The sequence below is a fragment of the Eumetopias jubatus genome, unplaced genomic scaffold, assembly GCF_037043125.1.
Source record: "Eumetopias jubatus isolate StellerSeaLion01/CBP00866 unplaced genomic scaffold, mEumJub1_p1.0 scaffold_12, whole genome shotgun sequence".
NCBI classification, from domain to species: domain Eukaryota; kingdom Metazoa; phylum Chordata; class Mammalia; order Carnivora; family Otariidae; genus Eumetopias; species Eumetopias jubatus.
In genome coordinates, this window is record NW_028274818.1 from 57,082,368 (window position 1) to 57,103,366 (window position 20,999).

The 20,999-nt window shown below is 36.8% G+C and overlaps 1 protein-coding gene across 2 annotated transcripts in view; it reads left to right on the forward strand.

Moving 5' to 3' along the window:
* NME7 (NME/NM23 family member 7) overlaps positions 1-20,999 on the forward strand; it is a 314,736-nt gene that overhangs the window by 40,022 nt on the left and 253,715 nt on the right. Inside the window, exons 2-4 of one of the 2 annotated variants that reach the window (XM_028123018.2) lie at positions 5,234-5,341; positions 6,116-6,282; positions 17,549-17,659. In XM_028123018.2, the coding sequence (XP_027978819.1) occupies positions 5,234-5,341; positions 6,116-6,282; positions 17,549-17,659 (386 nt within the window). The remainder of the gene's footprint in view (positions 1-5,233; positions 5,342-6,115; positions 6,283-17,548; positions 17,660-20,999) is intronic. The other variant, XM_028123020.2, reaches the window with a different exon arrangement.

Consider the following 20,999-nt stretch of genomic DNA (forward strand, 5'->3'; position numbering starts at 1 on the left):
AGACCTTCACTGCCCCTGTGACCATGTCAGTGACATTCTCATCAGATCTTTGGCCAGAAAATGGATGTGTCCTTTCGTGCTGCTTCAGTGTTAGTTTCTCCCTCTTGAGTCAGCCCTGGAAGTGCGGTATTATGGAGCTAGCTGAGTCACAGTGAGCTCGTAGCTTCCTGACTTGATGGAAGTCCTAGATATTCACCGGGCCTCAGTTTCTTTATCCATAAAATGAAGGGTTCAAACAGAATGATTTTCAGTTTTGACATCATTACCATTTTAATGAATCTCATTAATTTAATGAATCACATTCTTTGCTAGGCTTTGCTCAATCTAGCTGAAAAGTAAAATTTTTTTAAATTTCAAAGGTGACTTTGGTCTGGGGGGGTACTGGTGTGGGTGTGTGTGTATCAGGCAGCGATGCCAAAGGACAGCCTGAATGGGACATTCAGAGGTACCACTGTTGGTGCCAAGTCCAGAGGTACCTTCGCTATACCTCTAGACATCTTTTAACCCTAGGAAGGAACTAGAAGAAGGAATCTTCTACTGCAAAGGTAAATCAGAAAGTTAAGTTTAAATCACATTTGAATATAATTTGTACCTCGCATAGTTGGCCTTTTCTCAGAGAGGAAACAGTACTTGCTTGAGAATTAGTTTCTTCATCTAAACAGAAATTCTGTTATTATTTTTATGTAGTTTTAAACAATCTTGTTGAGATAAATCACAGTTATAAATGAAGGAATGGGTTAATTTTTTAAGAGAACATGAAGGATTTTTCTTCCTTGTATGTAGATGCTGTTGTGAAACTCTAGGTTAGAATCCAAGAGGTCCGATCGAAGAGCTTAGGCATTTTTGAAATCTTGTGGACACAGTTTCTGTCTCTTTTTATGTGTGATGCTTATTTATCAGGGATTTAGTTAAGTGCCGTGTAGTGTTACAAATTCTCCCTTCAACATCTAAGTAGGTGGTGGTTCTGAGGGAATTTTTAAAGATAACACAACTCTTTATTCCTTTCCCATTAAAGTGTAACCTTTCGTATCTGTTGCCTTTTTTTCCCCTTTACCTTAGAAAAGAATTGCTTTTATTATTTTTCTTTAGAGCTCATGACTACATTAGAATAACTAATGCTCACAGTAAAAACTGGTTTTAAAGCAGCAACTTATGGGCAACACAGGATATACTTTCTTTAATTTCCTAGATAACATCTGCTTTATAACATTTTTTTGGTATTTTACACACTGGTGGTATCTTAGAAGGACACACTTCACTGACATGATATTTTAGGATTTTGGAATTGGGATGTAACTGAAAAACAGTATTTGTTAAATATGGTTGATGTCACAGGGAGTACGATGATTCTTTTATTACATTTCATAATAACCCATTTCTCTTCTCCTAGATGGTTGTTATAGGCCACAAGACTTGGCCCTGTTTAGAATTATTTAGTTTTACATGAGAGAATAGTTAAATAACTCAGTTCATCATTGGATTAGACCCATTGAATGGATACTTTCTTTAATAGTGACTTTTGCATCATTTTTTCATAGGCAGTGCTATTTAATGGGACAAAGCATAGACTTCAGTCCTTCACAGTCTGAAGGACTGAGGTTTGAGTTCTGACTTATTTCTTTGCTGTGTAACCTTGGACCAGTGTTCAAATTTTTTGAGCTTTACTGTCCTTGTCCATGAGATAGGGATACTACTTACATTGTCTGTTGTGAGAATGAAATGAGATCATGTCAAGAGCCTGTTACTTAGTTGGTACTCTAAAAATTAATGACAACCATTAATCATGACAATAACAATAATTTTTAGAGTTTGAATATCACTGATTTGTTAAATATTCTGATACATGCTTTCCCATTGTCTGAGTAGTAGGAGAGGGAGAAGATTCGTTCTAACAGAATAAACGGTGAAAAACTGAACAGAACATCCCTGATTTGTTTATCTACTATTTTAAGAGATTCTTGTTCACTAATATTCATTGGAATTTGAGAACAGGTTGAGCAACTGATGTAGAAGATATTTTCTTTGCTTCACATAATTTGAGAACATTGTCTACTTTTTACATCCTTTATATTTTTTTGACATGCATCCAAATTCTACATATTTTATCTCATAAGACACTATTATTATATTGCATGCATATTATTTATTTAGATTTACGCAGATACCCACTGTTGTTCAGCCCTGTCTTTGACTCCTTGAATTATCTGGTATCATTTTTTCTTTGGAACTGCCTTTAGAATTTCTTTATGCAGTTACCGTGGTAATACGTTTTCTCTTTTTGCTTATCTAGAAATGTCTTTATTTCACCTTTATCTTTTGGAGGGAATTTTTTTGCTAGTTAGAGAATGCTATGTTAGAGTTATTTTTAGTTCTTGAATTTCCACTTGACTAAAAAAAAATAGATGATGTCTCTCTGGTGAAATTCTTCATCTTGATATATTTTTTTTATACCATGTTTGCTATTTTGAAGCCTTTGTCAGATAATAAGTAGGCTTTCCGTGGATCTCTTTTTTATTGTCTGTTTTTTCTTTTGGTTTTCTTTCTTGGTATATCTGGTAGTCTATTACTGAAGTTGAGTTTCTGAAGAGTCAGGGAGCTAGAAAGGGGGAAGTGTCACCTTAGTATGGTCAAGGACTAAGGGCTGAGTGAGCAGAAAACTTGAAAAGTTTGTAAGGGTCAGTTTACCCTTTGGTTTACCTGTGCTCCTAGAGTGTAATGCTCCAGGAATTACAACAAAAAGGTTAGAGCAGATACCAGAGATCTCCTCTTTAGCGGGTTTGGACTCTCCTTTTTCTCTCTCCATGCTGTGAGGCTACTGAAATTTCCACACAACAAGCACAGGTTTGAACTCACTTTTCTGTAATGTCCTTCTCTCCAGGATCTTTGTCCCTCAAACCTTGGCTGCTTTGGCAGCCCCAGAGTCCAGTTTTTGTCTTCATATCCCTGCGAAATTGGTAAAAGCTCCATGAGCTACTCTGCCTCTTGGCAGCTTCTTAAGGTTCTCAGTCTCCTGTCCAGATTGACTTAAGACTCAATGCATGTACTCAGGTAAAAGCAGCACAAAGAAGGTTGGGCTACCTCAGGAAGCTTCCTGCCTTTCTAGATCTGGGATCATCAAACCCTGGCTGCTCTAGAGGCTCTCCAGGGTCTCAGACAGACTTTTTTTTCATATCCCAGTTTTCTAATTGTTCTTGCCTTGGTTTGCTGTAAGCTGCTTTGTCAGTCAGAAACCGTAGTTCCTCCATTTCTTTTCTTTTCTGTATTGTGCATTGTGCAAAATCCTATTACCTGCCTCAGAATTAAGGAGTATGATTGGTTAGTTTTGTGGTTAGGCTACCTGGATGAATGGAAGTGCCAAGTTTCATTGGTTTTTCGTTTATCTCACTATCATACCCTTTTACCTTCAGTTAGATATGTCATCATTTCTTCCATTTTATAGTTTTATTTATTTCAGCTAAGGCAATATTTCAGTGATGTCTTTAAGTGAATGAATATTTTAATATAGATAGTAAACATTTTAATAAGCTACTAATATTTCAATTTTATATTAAAAGCGGACTATAATACTCGAATGCATGGTAAAGCCTAAACCTTAAAAAGTTGTATTTGTAAGGATGTGAAAAAAAAATGTGTGAAGAAAGGCCTTCACAAATGTCGTAGTATGTCTCTTAGCTCACCTTTATTTTCTCTTGACTAATAAGCATTATTTAAATGTGTACTTTTGGATGATTGTGCGAAAAATAAAATAGTGTCTTAAAACTACAGTACAGTTTATGAGTATAATCATAAACATAACTAGACATACAACTTCTATGATAAGAATTTATAAGTGAATTATTGACATAAAAGGATCCTATCCATATACCCTAACTAAAGAATCAGGTGTTAAATTTAGAATTGGGAACAAAACTCCTCTAAATTCCTTTCTTCCTTACATGACCTATATGTCCTCCTTTGCTGATTGTAATGAAGGACCTTTGGGGCCAAGATGTTTTTAACAACATATGTGATTGGAAGTCCTGCTGAATAATCAAGGAAAGAAGATCAATCTTTGACTTATTTTTTTAATTTTATCTTGTGCGATAGGCATAAGAATGCACTTCACAGACCTCCAGCTAGAAGGGGCTTCAGTAACCAAGGACCCCAGCTACTGTGCTCTGAAATCCTCTGCTGCTTTTGCACTTAAGATGTGTTTCCCTGGGGTGCCTGGGTGCCTCAGTCAGCTAAGCATCTGCCTTTGGTCAGGTCATGATCCCAGTGTCCTGGGATCGAGCCCCACGTCGGGATCCCTCCTCAGTGGGGAGTGTGCTTCCTCTCCCTCTGCCTCTCCTCCTTGCTCATACTCTCATTCTCTCAAATAAATAAATAAAATTAAAAAAAAAAAAAAGATATGCTTCCCAAGGGCTGCTCCTAGCTGGCGCCTGAGAGGAGCAGGAAGACTAAAGCAGGCCGGTCACTGGAAATCAAGGAACTCTTGAAGGCTCACTGGCTCTAGTACTGCCTGCTGGTCTTGCTGATCCTTCCTTAGATTATACAGCAATCCAGGATGATGGCTTTCTTCTTTCTCACTCTCCTTCCTTCAGGTTTGATTTGTCTAACTGTCTGAATCCCTCCCCATTTTCTCTTATAGGAGTTTCCCTTAAAGGAATAGAATTCTTTCAAGTTTAATCCTGTCATGGTGTCTGCTTCTCGGAGGACCTAGACTAACACATTCTACAATTTCTATAAAAACATACTATCATGTGAAATTACTAAGAAGAAAAAGATGTTTACTATAACTTTAATGATGACGGTATTCTAATACTGCTGATTCTTAAATTTAGGAAAGTTAAAACTTCATATAATTGAGAGCTAGCCTCTCAGTTTTTTTCTCATAACAGTTTATTGTCTGTTTATATGTAAATTTGCTTTCAGAAGGCTGAATTATTACAGTAGACAGATCAGGAGCTCATGTTCTAAAAAACTGTTAATTTACTCAGGATGATTGGGTGGTTGTAAAGTATTAAGCAGTTTATAAGTCATCTTTGAGCTAACTAAGGATATTTAATCAGAAAGTAGAAGGAAATATTTCTGAGGATATGTTGATAAGTAATATATTGTTGAAAGCAGCATAATGAGTAGTAACAGATTTATTTGTTACAAATATTTGGTAAGTCTTGCTTTCAATTTATATGATTTATACAAGAATGCTTATATTTTATATGTTAATGTTAAAATTCTTCTTTCTTTGCAGAATCATGGTGAAAGATTCGTTTTCATTACAGAGTGGTATGATCCAAATGCTTCACTTTTTCGACGTTATGAACTTTTATTTTACCCAGGAGATGGATCTGTTGAAATGGTAAATGAGCCTTTTTTTTTCCTTAAAAGTTAGCAAAGGGAGTGAAGATGGGAATAGGGAGAAGAGTAGGATTGCCCTCTATATAGCTGCTCTTGAAAATACTTTATATACATATATATGTTTTCTTCTTTTTTTAATGGGAATTCTTTTTTTGGTATTATAATTCTAATATAAGAAGATAACTTTGTGCCTTTATCTTTAATGTCAAATAGTAATTAATATTTTTTGGTTGGAAAACTGAAGTGGGGTTATTCATGCTTTAGATTAAGCAATAGTCAATAAGTGAATGTTATAGATAAAGATTATCATGGTCCTAAATATGTCGCCATTATTGAAAGCTGTTATCTCTACAAGTCAAATTGAAGAAGATCAGGTTAAGAGAGTCCCACTTATTTTTTTTTTTGTCTCTTTATTGGCAACCATTTTACAGGTAGATCTCTTTGGTATTGGCATTGGTAGGCCAGAAAGCAGAAATTTGGAATTTTTCTGGGATTTCATAAGCACTAATTTGCTGAAATGATTTGGCAATAAACAAATCTTTTTATTCATGGTTTTTTAAAGTATTAAATTTGTAATAAGTTTTGTATTATTACTAGATTGGACTAGGAAATACAGAAGTTATAAAAGAAATTATGATTTGTATTTGTAACAAAAATGAAACAATGTAAGCTATGTTTAATAAAGCAGAATTAAGAATCATTTCTAATTTATAGTACGATTAACATTGTCTATTGATAATTATTTGTCTTATTGTGTTGTTGGTTTTGGTTCCAGCATGATGTAAAAAATCACCGCACCTTTTTAAAGCGAACCAAATATGATGATCTTCACTTGGAAGATTTATTTATAGGCAACAAAGTGAATGTCTTTTCTCGACAACTGGTGCTAGTTGACTATGGGGATCAATATACAGCTCGCCAACTGGGCAGTAGAAAAGAAAAGTAAGAAAATCTTTTCTTCATTCTTAAAACATTGTATATGTCTTTGTACAAAAGTCTAATTTCTTGTTTCTATCTTGTGTTTTTTACAGCATAGATGCTTTTCCAATTCAGTGACCCAATTCAGGGTTATGACATTTTTAGGATTTTGAGGAGTAGATTCAGTGATTTGCTCTTCACTCAGATAACAAAGCAATGCCTATAGTCTTAGGCAATGATTATTTTCTGGAGGAAAAAATACAAACTTTTTATATGCCCTCATCTTTCTTCATAACATCATTTAACTGGGAACTGAGAATGTTGGAACATAAATAGTATTGGTGTATAGGATAAACCTGGCTTATGGGGAAAAAATAGTGACTGGCAGAGCAGGGAAGGCCCTGTAAAGGTATTTGAGCTGGATCCTGAAAGATGAATTGGATTTTTACCCAGTTAGATCAAGAGCAGGGAATGCTGGTCACAGGAATACGTATAAGCAGAGGTTCAAAGGCAGAAAGTTGTATGTCATGTACTGGGAAGAGCCCATTGTTCTGTTTGACTGGTTGGTGGTTAAAATGTTTTTAAAACTTTGATTAGTAAAATAGTCTGAATTAGGATGGTAGCAGTAGGTCTGAAGAGGAAGAAATGTGCAAGATTAACAGAAGCAGAGGAATAGTAGTAATGGTAAGCACTCAGTGATGGCTAGCTATTATTATATCAGGCATGGTATTAAAATGATCTGTGTGGGTTGAGTCCCGTGACAACCTAATAAAAAAGGCACTATTATGATTAGCTCCACTAATCACTCCACTAAGTAGATGGGGGAGTTGAGGCTTGGAGGAGATGTTAAGTAGCTTGCTGACGGGCAAGAGGAGGGGCAAGATAAAGCCCCCAGCACAGTGTAATTCAAGAATGGGAGGATTTAATCACAGGAGAATGGAGAGGACCTGGAAAATGGTTGCCCTCTTTCTGCCTCAATCCTTTTGCGTGTCTTCTGGCACCTAGCACATCTCCTTACATGTTACGAGTACCTTATCTGTGTTAGCCGAATGGATCAATGGATAGCAATTTAGAACTCATTATTTACTCTTGCCTTTTTAAAAAATTTCCTCCCTGTTTACAAATGATGACCTTTGATCTAGTTGACAAAGATGTTTTTGTGTAGATTGTTTGTAATGAATGTTGTCTATTCCTGAGCTTTATACACAGACATAATATATGTCTGATGAATATTGACTGATCAAGTGAAGAAAGAATGAGTACTACAAAAACAACAACAAAAAAGTAACATAATTATGATACACAGAAACTTACCTGTCTTGTTCACAACTGTATCCCTAAAGACCATTATTGTGATGCCTCAAACGGTAAATTATTCACAGGGAATGCCCCACAAAAATGTGCTGAATGAATGAATGAAGGAGTTTACATCACTGGAAATAGTTATGTCTGGAAGAAGTGCTGGTGGCTGGCCGGCCTCTCCAGCTTCTCCTTTCCTCCCACTGCATGCATCTCCTCCTCTGATGCCCAGAAGCTGCAGCATGGGGCCTTCCAAGGGCCCTGTCTCTTTAGTCTTCTCCCCATATTGTTGGTCAGAGCTGCGTTTGTCATCCTGACTTTACCTCGGTTCTGATTTAGAAGAGAGACAGAAAATGTTGGAGATGCAGCTGAAAATCAGGCTATACTGAAAACAATTACTTTTTTACTAATGTTTTTCTTCAGAATGTCAGTTTTCAGTATTACTAAGGTGGCATGTTCATTTTCAATCTCTACATTTATGAGTTTGCAACCTTCTGAGGCTAGAATGGCTGTATTTGAATTGAAATTTTACTTCTTTTGTCATCTTTGTTGGCTTCAGTTTCTGTGGCTTGTATATTGTATTGTCTTGGGAGATTTCTTGCATCGTGGAGTGATTATTGTATAATTAAAAGTAGGGACCACTAGTGGAAGGTAAGTCTATATATATAAAAAGCTCCAAATACCATTTAATTTGATAGGAAAAAAAAATCTGTCCAACTGTCTTTTGAGGTCTACCACCAAAATAACTAGTTGATTATATAATATCCGATATCCCAATAGTAATATTCTTTTGTGACTTCTTTACAAGCCCCTTGTAGCCCTTTATACAAGTCGTTTATAATTCTCAAGGTGGTTTGTGCTCATTGTGGATATAGTACACAGGTGGTGATGGATCAGAGGGGTGGTGAATGCCTCATATAAAAAGACCACTCCCAGAATAACTCTGAAATGGGGAAAAAAATTTGAATGTTAGAGAAATAGGAATCTCTCATTGTTATGAGGTCTAATGGTGAAAGTCTATGAAATTAAGGAAACATCTACCATAATTCCTTTATTTGCAAGTAATAAATATAGCTTTAAAGTTTTTGAGCACATGCTGTATGCGGAGTGCTGTGATAGGCACTTTTCATGTGAGTCTCAGTTCAAGACTAAGTTTTCATTTAAACTAGCAAAAGTAAATGAATTAGAGAGACAGGGTTATTAATAGGATGACCCAATCAAAATAAAACAATAATGCCTGTAGCAATTATAATTTGTAAATAAATTCTACTTATTTATTTATTTATTTTTGGGGGTGGTGGTGGTGGCGGGGCAGAGGCAGAAGGAGAGAGAGAATCTCAAACAGACTTCATGCTGAGCGTGGAGCCTGACCTCACAACCCTCAGATCATGACCTGAGCCGAAATCAAGAGTCAGATGCCTAACCGACTGAACCACCCAGGTGCCCCAGTATATTAATTCTATTTGTCTAAAGTGAATGTCATTGATTCTGTTTTATAGAACAATTAAGTAACATGGCCATAGTCAGAGCTAGAAAGTCAAGAGAACCAGTAAACCTTGTTGCATTTGACTCAAACTCATTCTTTATTAAGCCTCTAATTAATATGTTGGTAAATATTGTTGAATGGGACTGATTTCAAAAGAGGAGGAACCCAAAGAATATGAAGACATTTTAAATATTTGGGCTTTATAAATATAATTAATGAACACATATGCAGTGTTATATTTTTACTGACTTAAACTGTTCCACCATTTTCTCGTTTTTTTATTTCCCCCACCATTTTCTCTTTTGATTCTTTCTTAACTGCATGTGGGCTAGTAAATCCAGCAACCATTTGGCTGATTTAAATAAACTTCAGAATTCAAGTTTAAAAAATGTAGTTTCATTTAAATGACCAAAAAAGTAGGTATATGGGGAAATACATGTGTGTCTATCATGATCCTATAGAAATAACCTGTATGTAATAATTATAACTTAGTCTTGTTCTCAGTGTGTATTGTATCAAGGATGATTTATGAACTGAAGATATCCCTGTTATATTCCTCATACTCAACTCCTTTCTTTATACCAGAAAGAAATAGTAGGAGGAAAAAGTAAAATTGATCTCTTTGGTGCCCGTCAGCTAATTTTGAGGCAGTTATGCAGATAATTCAGTGTAACTCAATTCAGCTCTCAAACCAGCCTTGGCTTTGCAGTTCCCTTACATTACAGACATATGACATTTGACTCACATTTCTACTTCTTTTTTTAAATCTCTTTTTTGAGTTATAATTGACATTAAAAAGCTGTAGCCATTTAATGCATACAACTTAATGACTTTGGAGATAAGTCTACACCGTCAAGCCATCACCACAATGAAGAATAGAAGTCTGTCTATTACCTCCAAAAATTTTCTTCTGTTCTCTTTATTATTTTTTTATATTGATTTTTTTTTGTGGTAAGAGCACTTAACATACAATTTACTCTTTTAGCTAATTTTAAATCTGTTTTTTCTTTTTAAAGCTCCTTAAATCAGGGACACCTGGGTAGCTCAGTTGGTTAAGCAGCTGCCTTCGGCTCAGGTCATGATCCCAGGGTGCTGGGATCGAGTCCCACATCAGGCTCCCTGCTCAGTGGGGGGCCTACTTCTCCTTCTGCCTACCATTGTGTATTTCTTCAGTTGTTTTTGTGAGCCTAATGACTCATTATTATTGTTCCATATAATCAGTTAACAATTCGACTTCACAACTTTTGGCCTTTTTGTAGTAGTATTTTTTACCTCAGACATTCTGTTTGGGATTATTTTACTTTTGCTTAAATTAGAATTTCTCTTAGAGTGTGTTCACTGATAGAGAACTCTTTCAGCTGAAAATGTCCTGATTTCACTTATATTCTTGAAACTGCCCTCTTCTCTATGTCATATGTTTTTGTTGTTTCTCTGTGCTTTATTCTGAATTTGTTCAAAATTCTTTCATCAGTTACATCTAGTCTTCTGTCAGACCATTTGGTTCTTATTTTCATTTTTGTATTTTATCACTAGCGATTCTAATAGATTCTTTTTCAAATCTAAGTATCCATTGTTGATAGCTTAGACTTTCCTGTTGCCTGATGTTATTTGCAGCTTGCCTTTCAGTCCTTCCTTTAGCCATAGTTTGCATGGTCATTTTACAGTCTCTATTTGACAGTTCTAGTAGATGAACTATTTGTGGGTCTCTCTGTTTTATGCTGTGTCTTCTGGTTCTCCCTCATGTTGGTCTTTTTTATTTGTGTGTGTATGTGTGTGTTGTGATTGTCATGTGTCTGGATGTATGTGGATGTGTATATATGTGTGATATATGTGTGTTGTGCGTTTATATATGAATTATTTGAGATACAGGATGAAGTCACCTGCTAGGGTGGAATTGTGTTTCCTTCTGAGTGATGCCTGGAGGCATTAGCAATCTGGATGATTGGTACCCGAGTGTAAAATGGTGAGTTCCCAGACTACCTAAGTGATGTGACCTTGTGCTGCCAGACCATGCAAGGCCTGGTTCTTTCTGATTCACCCTTAGGGTGTAGCCTTTGGTTCCAAGTTATTATAGGGAGAATCCTCTGTTGGGTTCTGTTACCCTTTCCCGGTGAGGTGGTACAGATTAAAGTGCAGATTAGCCAGACAAAAGCAATGCTGGCAAGGTCAATGCAACTTTCGTTCTCATTTTTCTGGGTCTCCATTTTTCTTTCACATTGGTACTCATAATTGTTTAGCATCTAGTCAATTTGTTTTTGCTTTAAAAATATTTTAAAACTATCTCAGTCACCGTTTTTAGTTTTCAGTGGAAGGGTTGCTCTGAATAACTTTGCCATTGTTGCCGGTCGGGAAAGCTCTGGCTCAGTGAGGTTCCCTCGAAACCACAGATGCCTTATCTGAGACTATTTTCCTAATTTCCTTGGGGCAAACACAGGCTTCACGCTTGTAAAGAAAACATAAAAGAAATCGCAAATTTAGCTTTGTGTTGATGTTTTAGAATCAGTTTTTATATGCTTAAGGCCAATATGCGTAACTTTTGAAATATTTACATAAATTAATATAGATTAGTTTTACAAATCTGGGGCGCCTGGGTGGCTCAGTTGGTTGGGCGACTGCCTTCCGCTCAGGTCATGATCCTGGAGTCCCGGGATCGAGTCCCACATCGGACTCCCTGCTCAGCGGGGAGTCTGCTTCTCCCTCTGACCCTCCCCCCCCCATGCTCTCTATCTCTCATTCTCTCTCTCTCGAATAAATAAATAAAATCTTAAAAAAAAAGTTTTACAAATCTATTCCTTTAGGTGGATAGCATTCAGAGAGTCTATAGCACTGCGCTGTCTAAGATGTTTGTTATACAGCGTCTTTATCCTGGGCATATTTGCTGCAATTTTTGCCCGCAGCCTGTTGGTTTATGGAGAACATATTTTTTTGCATAGCCCTGTTATTTTGCAGAATTCTGTGTTCTGAGTTTGGCAGAGGCTGGCCAAACTATTTTCTCACTCTCCATGGCTAAGAAGTTGTACTGTAAAAGAACGGTTTTATATATATATATATATCTTTATATTTCATTTGAGAGAGCATCTCCTGCTGCATCCTACAGGGCATGCTCAATGCATGGTGAGAGGGTTACTATGTGGTAGGTCCTCACAGCGGTGGCTCCCAGTGAATCACATCTCTTGGGATCCATTTCCTTGGCCAGTCCCTTCTCACGTTGACTCTGGACTTGACCATGGGACTTGCATTGTCCAAAGGGACATCAGCAAATGTGTCTCAAGGGAATGCTTGATAAGTGTGTGCACATTGGACTGTATGTGGCTGCCTACGAAGAAGCCTGGGGTGACCTCCTAAGGATGTGAGCCTGCAAGGAAAAAGAAGCCTAGCTGTCCCAGCTGACCCGCTAGCCACACACAGCTGTGTGAGTGATCCCTGGTGAAACCACTCCCACTACAGAATCTTAAGAAATTTCTGTTTTAAGCCACTACATTTTGGGGTGGTTTTGTTCCTGCACAGAGAACAGGTTCTCAACTCAAGTTTGGCTGCTCGCCAATCAAAAGTCAATGCTTCAGAGACAAGTGATGGTGGGAAAGAAGAGGTTGCTTTATTTAGGAAGCTGGCAACCTGGGAAGATGGTGGACTAATGTCTCAAAGCCCATCTTTCCTGTCCAGGCGAAGCTATGGGGTTTTAAAGGGGAAGGCGCGGAAATGGTTGGGGTGACATGTAGGAGAAGCAGGTGCACAAGCCGTTAGTTATGTGTCGACATGAGGCCTGACCCTGAACAGACTTGCTGGCATCGGTGGCAGCTGTTTTCAAATGTGGTCAGGCCTTATCTTCTGGGAAAGTCTGGTCCTTCACTTCTCAAGGCCATTGGTCTGCAAATCTCTGGGAAAGTAGGTTAGTCCTGCTACAGCCCAAGGGACTTAGGTCAGCAAACGAGGAGTGCAGAACCTTGGAGCATGTTAACCCTTCTGACAGGTTAGAGTGTTGTTGCAGTTTGTTATGCAACAACAGAGAACAGTGGCACTATTAATATGTTTTTATGGTCCTTTTGTTTATGTGCTGTCGTCACTTTTAAATGACACGTGATTCCTCATGCCTGTCTTATTTTCTGTACAGAATATATTTTAATTATCTACTGAACAGTTAAGCAGTGAGATGATAGGCAAATTTATTTAGAGTAATTACTCCCAGTTATCAGCCCCTTGCCTCCTGCAGGCATTTAAAGCTAAAATGAAATTGCATTTTAAATTAGGGGTGACAAAATTAGTTTTGTCAGTTTTGTATTTTCCACGTTGGTTCTTGTTCATAGAAATTGATGACTGCTGATGTGTTTTATATTTTCTTTAAGAGCTGTGGTTCACAAAGTTTCTTCCAGAGTTTAGCATAAATAATTTATGGGTTAGTTTGGCTTATAATATGAATATAATGTGTTATAATGTGAGTTGAAAAGTTAAGAGTTTTAATTGTATATAAGTATAATATGAGTATAATGTGTTATAACATGAGTTAAAAAGTGAAGAATTTTAATTGTCTCTTCGATGAAGCCATACAATATAAAATACTATCAACAACTCATTTGCTTCAAAATAAAGGAAAGGATTGTCTGGTATAGCTTGTAATAAACTGGCTAAGATGAACAATTTTTATTATTTAAAAGTTATATTACAAAGCAGTGATCACCAAGACAGAATGGTACTGGCACAAAAACAGACATATAGACCAATGGAACAGAATAGAGAGCCCAGATATGGACCCTCAACTCTATGGACAAATAATCTTCAACAAAGCAAGAAAAAATATGCAATGGAAGAAAGACAGTCTTGTTAATAAATAGTGCTGGGAAAATTGGACAGCTATATACAGAAGAATGAAACTCGACCATTCTCTAACACCATACACAATGATAAACTCAAAATGCATGAAAGACCTCAATGTGAGACCAGAATCCATCCAAATCCTAGAGGAGAACATAGGCAGTAACCTCTTTGACATTGGCCACAGCAACTTCTTTCAAGGTACATCTCCAAAGACTAGGGAAACAAAAGCAAAAATGAACTTTTGGGACTTCATCAAGATAAAGAGCTTCTGCACAGCAAAGGAAACAGTCAATAAAACAAAGAGGCAACCCACAGAATGGGAGAAGATTTTTGCAAATGACACTACAGATAAAGGACTGGTATCCAAGATCTATAAAGAACTTCTCAAACTCAACACCCAAAACACAACTGATCAAGTCAAAAAATGGGCAGAAGACATGAACAGACACTTCTCCAAAGAAGACATACAAGTGGCTAACAGACACATGAAAAAACATTCATCTTCATTAGCCATCAGGGAAATTCAAATCAAAACCACATTGAGATACCACCTTACACCAGTTAGAATGGCAAAAATTGACCAGGCAAGAAACAACAAATGTTGGAGAGGTTGTGGAGAAAGGGGATCCCTCTTAGGCTGTTGGTGGGAATGCAAGTTGGTACAGCCACTTTGGAAAACAGTGTGGAGTTTCCTCAAAAAATTAAAAATAGAGCTACCCTTTGACCCAGCAATTGCACTACTTGGGTTTTTACCCCACAGACACAGATGTAGTGAAAAGAAGGGCCATATGCACCCCGATGTTCATAGTAGCAATGTCCGCAATAGCCAAACTGTGGAAAGAGCCGAGATGCCCTTCAACAGATGAATGGATAAAGAAGATGTGGTCCATATATACAATGGAATATTACTCAGCCATCAGAAAGGATGAATACCCAACTTTTACATCAATATGGATGGGACTGGAGGAGATTATGCTAAGTGAAATAAGTCAATTATATGGTTTCACTTATTTGTGGAACATAAGGAATAACATGGAGGACATTAGAAGGAATGGAAAAAATGAAGGGGAGGAATCAGAGGGAGAGATGAACTATGAGAGACTGTGGACTCCGAGAAACAGACTGAGGGTTTTGGAGGGTATGGGGGTGGGGGGATGGGTTGGCCCAGTGGTGGGTGTTGAGGGCACGTACCGCATGGAGCACTGGGTGTTATATGAAAACAATGAACCATGGATCACCACATCAAACACTAATGATGTATGGTGACTAACATAACATAATAAAATAAAATTTAAAAAATAAAATAAAAGTTTTAAAAGCCAACAATGAGTTACCTGCAGTGGTAAGTAAGGGTATTTGAATTATTATATCTTTGTCATATCCTCAGTCAAGCCTGTCTTGTGCGTGAAAAAAGCCAGCTATGAAGAGGCCAGCCATGCTTCTGAGATGGATTCCTTGAATTAATGCCAGTGTGTCCGAGCAACTGAAACTGAAGAAGGGAAAGTGATGGCAGTTCTTTATCATAATTTTGCATGTCCTCTAAACTGAGTTGCTCCAACTCATCTGATTGTTATCTGATACTTGCAAGTAGTACTCTTGAGGATTTTGTGATTATGATACTTAGTGTGGAAAGAGTGCAGCCCTGGGAGTCTTGTGAGCTGGGTGTTCTGTCCTGGAGGTGCCACTGACCAGCTTTATGACCTTGGTGTGACTCTTTGGGCTTAGTTACCTCATCAGTAAAATGAGGGCATTCAGGTGATCTCCATCTCCAAAAATCTAATTTTGTGGCTTCAGAGCGGGGAGAGTGCTTTGCTCCTGTGTGTTCTCTTAGAGGAAAGTGTGATTTTAAAAGTTGCCCTTCCACAGATGAATGGATAGAGAAGATGTGGTCCATACATACAATGGAATATTACTCAGCCATCAGAAAGGATGAATACCCAACTTGTACATCAACATGGAGGGGACTGGAGAGATTATGCTAAGTGAAATAAGTCAAGCAGAGAAAGTCAGTTATCATGCGGTTTCACTTATTTGTGGAACATAAGGAATAGCACGGAGGACATTAGGAGAAGGAACGGAAAAATGAAGGGGGGGAAATCGGAGGGAGAGATGAACCATGAGAGATGATGGACTCTGAGAAACAAACTGAGGGTTTTAATGGGTTAGCCAGGTGATGGGTATTAAGGAGGGCACATACTGCATGGAGCATTGGGTGTTGTTACAAAAACAATGAATCAAGGGGGGCGCCTGGGTGGCTCAGTCATTAAGCGTCCACCTTCAGCTCAGGTCATGGTCCCAGGGTCCTGGGATCAAGCCCCGCATCAGGCTCTCTGCTCCGCAGGAAGCCTGCTTCTCCCTCTCCACTCCCCCTGCTTGTGTTTCCTTTCTCGCTGTGTCTCTCTCTGTCAAATAAATAAATAAAATCTTTAAAAAACAAAACAAAAAACAATCATGGATCACTACATCAAAAACTAATGATGTATGGTGACTAACATAAGATAAAAAAATAAAATTTAAAATAAATAAATAAAAGCATGGTGCTTGCTATCCGTATATGCTGCCAGGCAAGAAGACATTTGGTTCTTTGTGCATCCCTTGTGCTATGCTTGAGTGTTAAAAGAAGAATTTACTTCCAAATCAGTGATGATGAACTGACTGCTTAGCATACATTTGTTAAAGTCCAGGAGACCAAAAATCAACTTCATAATATATTAAATGCATTTTTTTAAAGATTTGTCCTCTTTTATGAAATATGTTTTTATGAAATATGTTCTAAGAAATATAAATTTTAAAGACTGGTGTTTTCTAATGTGGAGGCCAAGAGCAGGGTGCCCCAAAATGTGCCACTTTGACGTATTAATTATTTAAAATAAAAGTTACTTGAACAGCCAGTGCAAAGACACTCACTCTCTTCTGTCCCCCTGGACGTGGGAAATAAATCTCCCATAGTACTAAGAAGTAAAAAAGATGTCCTTATCACCAGAGAGAGAAACTTTAAAGTCAACCAAGCTTTAGAAACAAACCTGTTACTTTCTTTCTAACCTACTACCTCAGTCCAAATTCTGTTTAGAATTATTTACTAATTAAAGCTTCTAAACATTTTTTTTTTAATATTTTAAGGGATCTCTACACCCAGTGTGGGGCTTGAACTCACAATTCTGAGATCAAGAGTCACATGCTTTACTAAATTGACCAGCCAGGCTCCCCACATCTGTTTTCTTTATCCTGTCAATCCCTCACAAATTTATTGTCTCTTTGTCTAGGAAGTATAAAAACAGCCAGTTCGGTCATTTATTTGTGTCTCAGTTTCCATTATTGGGCCTCCATGTACATGTAGTAAAACTTTGGCTTTTTCTCCTGTTAATCTGTCTCATGTAAATTTAATTCTTAGTCCAGTTGGAACTGCTTGAAGGGTAGAGTAAGAATTTTTCCTTTCCTGCATTAATTAGGACATATTAAACATGACAATTTTAACTTTTTTCCCCCTTAAGCTTTTATTATTATTTTTTGATTGGGTACCTAATTTTTATTTCCCTGGGAAAAATAGAAAGATTACTTTGTATAAGTTTTTTCAAGAGAACTTTAATATACTTTTTATAATTTGTTTTGATGTTTGAGGAAACTACTGCTTGGGAATTGTAAGTAAAAACTGAACTATTTTTATTTTCAATGTAATTCTTTATATCTGTACAGAACATTGGCTCTGATTAAACCAGATGCAATATCAAAAGCTGGAGAAATAATTGAAATGATAAACAAAGCCGGATTTACTATAACCAAACTCAAAATGATGATGCTTTCAAGGTAATTTGTTGATCATTTTCAGTTATATAAAGTCTAGTACTTGTTTTTTTTTAATCATCTTTTATCTTTCAGTGTCATTGTTTAAAATAAAAACCTCTCACTGAGTGGCAAAGGATAGAATAGTAGTCTTATTAGAATGAGAAAATAGTAAGACACCAGGTAATTAGATTCATCAATAATGATTGAACTCTAAGCAAGTGGGAATTGTCACATTGTACCTGCCCCATTATTTATTGTCTTCCTTAACCCCATTGGCTTTTATAACACCAATGCCTGATAATTGTAATCTCTTCTTCTTAAACACTATATAAAAATTGTAGAAAAGGAAACGAATGTTTGAGTATTTCTATTTGACAAGGGAGTGTTACTGTTGGGATTTCCAAAAGTGATGCATTTGGAAATGGTTACATTTATCTCCTCCAGTGTATATAATTGGTAAATATGCCTATTTACTACCCTGAAAAGCAGTCCATTGTGTCTGACCAGATAGTTTCTAAGTTATTTAGTGAAAGCGGGACTTACCTATAGGTAGGATTATTAATACAGCATTAAAGCTGCTCCTGGTGGTGTTCTTACGTTACTCCATTGGGGTTTTTTTGTTTATTTTTGGTTAGGTGTCTTTTCACTGCTGTTCCTGAGTATGTATATATTTTATGGGACAGTTGCATTTTTGGCTCTGTGAGAACAAGGATAATGGATAGCAGTAGATATTCAACACAGCTTTGATAAGTCTGATCCCTAGAAGCCTTAACAAAACACCTTCAATTTTACCCCAACAAAGACATATATTTAATGTGAATTTTTCCCATGTAAGGTCTTCTTTTTTTTTTTTTTTTCCTAGAAAGGCAGGAGGCTTATGTTTCAGAGCACAGAATCTAGTGCCAGATTGCATATAAGTGCAACACTTACTAGGTGTGTGACTCTGAATAATTTACTCTCTACTTCATTTTCTTCATCAGCAAAATGGAGATTATAACCATCTGTATCATAAAGTTGCTATGAGGGTTCCGTGAGTTTAATGTATGCCATTAGTTTGAAAAACCCCAGGACATAGTAAGTATATATAAATGGTAGCTATTGTTGTTAGGAGCATTAATACTAGTGATATTATTGTTTAGTGAAACTCAGGTCATGACCCTTTGTAAGTAGTTAAATTTATCTTATTTCTGTATGTATCAAGAATGCTTGCTCTCACAGCAGGTAATGGGACTGAATTCTGGAGAAATGACTTTGAGTAGTTTTAGTGAGATTAAAAGTTGTTTACGTCCTCTGCAGTATATGTCCTCTCCACTGCTAGTGCTTGATAAATTTGGCATCAAACTCCCCAAGATAAAGATGCCCAAGCAAACTGCTTCCTTAAATTTTTTTACAGCACCTCATAGATCTCTGTTAGTTTTACTCTCAAGTCTTGGATTTTGCCCAACTTAAAAGCTAGTAAGTTAGTCTTTTACTCTTTCATGGATGCTAGGCAGAAGATATGGAACATCTGGATTAGAGACAAAAGACTTTATTATGGTACAGCAAGCAGCATGAGCATCATGCTTATACTGGTGCTCTTTGCCTCCATGTCTTGTGGGCATAATATGATATGGATCCAAGTGTATGTTGTATACACAGTTGATTGCATCATAGCTGAGGAGCACTGAACTTGCGTTATCCACTGTTTCATTAGCAAGTGGTACACAAGGCTGCTCTCTGTGCTGAAGAGAGACATGACCTCATCTCTCAAAGTTGCTCCCTGTAAACATAACTGAGAAAAGGCTAGGATGAAGGGCAGTTGGGTCCTTGCATTCTTGGCGTACCCAGTGAGACAGGCTAGGAGTACCAGAGACCTGTGGAGGAGTGTCTCCTAGTGCTTAAATCATTGCTAAACTTGTTTGCTCAAATGTAAGTTCCTCCATCATGACAGTATCTGAAAGACAGCAGCTGTGTTCCATCTGACTTTGTACTTCCTAGTTCTTAGATTAGTGCCTGATTCAAGGTGGGCACTAGCAAATATCTCAGGAAAGCATTAGTGATAAATCTTTGTGGGAGAATGATTTCCTTATAAAAACCCAGGAAGACATAACAAAGCAATAACAGAACCTCCTTTAAGTGGGGATTCACTTGTTAATATTTCTCTCCGTCTCAACTTTTTACGGGATGCATTAGGTAAGGATGATGGGAAAAATTCATAAACTCATCTTGGTTTCAATTTTGGATGTTGAATAGAAATAACAATGGGGTCAGTGACATGTAAGAAGGAAACAATGAAACACTTTTAGTAATTAAGATTTTTCTTTTCATCAATAGTAAAGATTATGGTTTTTTCTTTTTTAGTAGCTCAGTTGTGTTGAAATGTTTAGAATTGGTTGTTTTAGTCGTCTTGCTGCTAACTCTTTTAGAATGCTCCCACATGAGTTTTTCCACACATCCAGTTTTACCTCACTTTAGGCTATAATATATCCATTTCATTTTTGTGAATTCGTCTCCTGACCCTCTGCAGTTGGTAACAGAAAGGACATAAACAGAGATTTGCAGCCAGAGATATGGTTTCAAACCCCCCTGTCCAAGTTATGTAATCATGCTGAACTTCCTTATTTTCATATGTAAAATATAGGTATTCATACCTATTTTAATATATTATTGTGAAAAATAAAGTAATTTAATGCTGGCATAATAAGTTCTAGAAAGATGAGTTTTCTTCCCCCTCTCATTTCTTGGGATGAATTTTATTTATCATATTTCATAGTATACTTTCGTAATCTCTTTATAACCAAAGAAAATATCTCAGTACATTTGGTTTGAATAAGAGTATGCCCTGATATATATATGCCTTATTATGTGAATTCATTTTGTAGTAGGCCCATAAGATCTTAAAACATTGCATACTAAATTATAATGCCCAAAAGGATAATCCTTTGCTAGAGGACACTTTAATTTCTTTGATGTTTTGAAAAGTAGTTGATCTTTTTTTTTGAGAGTTCGTTCTGATTTTTATTACACACCATAGACATGTTCACTAACCAGAGTAGGATGATTCTGTTGATGTTGATAATCTTGTCACATACTGTGAACTCAGTTAAAGCCTTTAAAACTGTCCAGGTTTGAGAGATACCTGACTTGATTAAAATAAAGAATTGTTTAGACTTTTTAGCTAATCAATTTGAAGTCCATTATCTTTTCAGTGGCTCTGTAGATACTCTTTAGTGGGAATATAAATTCATAACGTAAATCCCTATTGCCCTTAATAAATTCTGAATATCTCCATATTGCCCCCTTTTTTGGGTGATGTCAGTTAAAGCATTAGTTTTGAATATATTAATAACCAATAAGAATACATTGATATGCTTAACTTGTC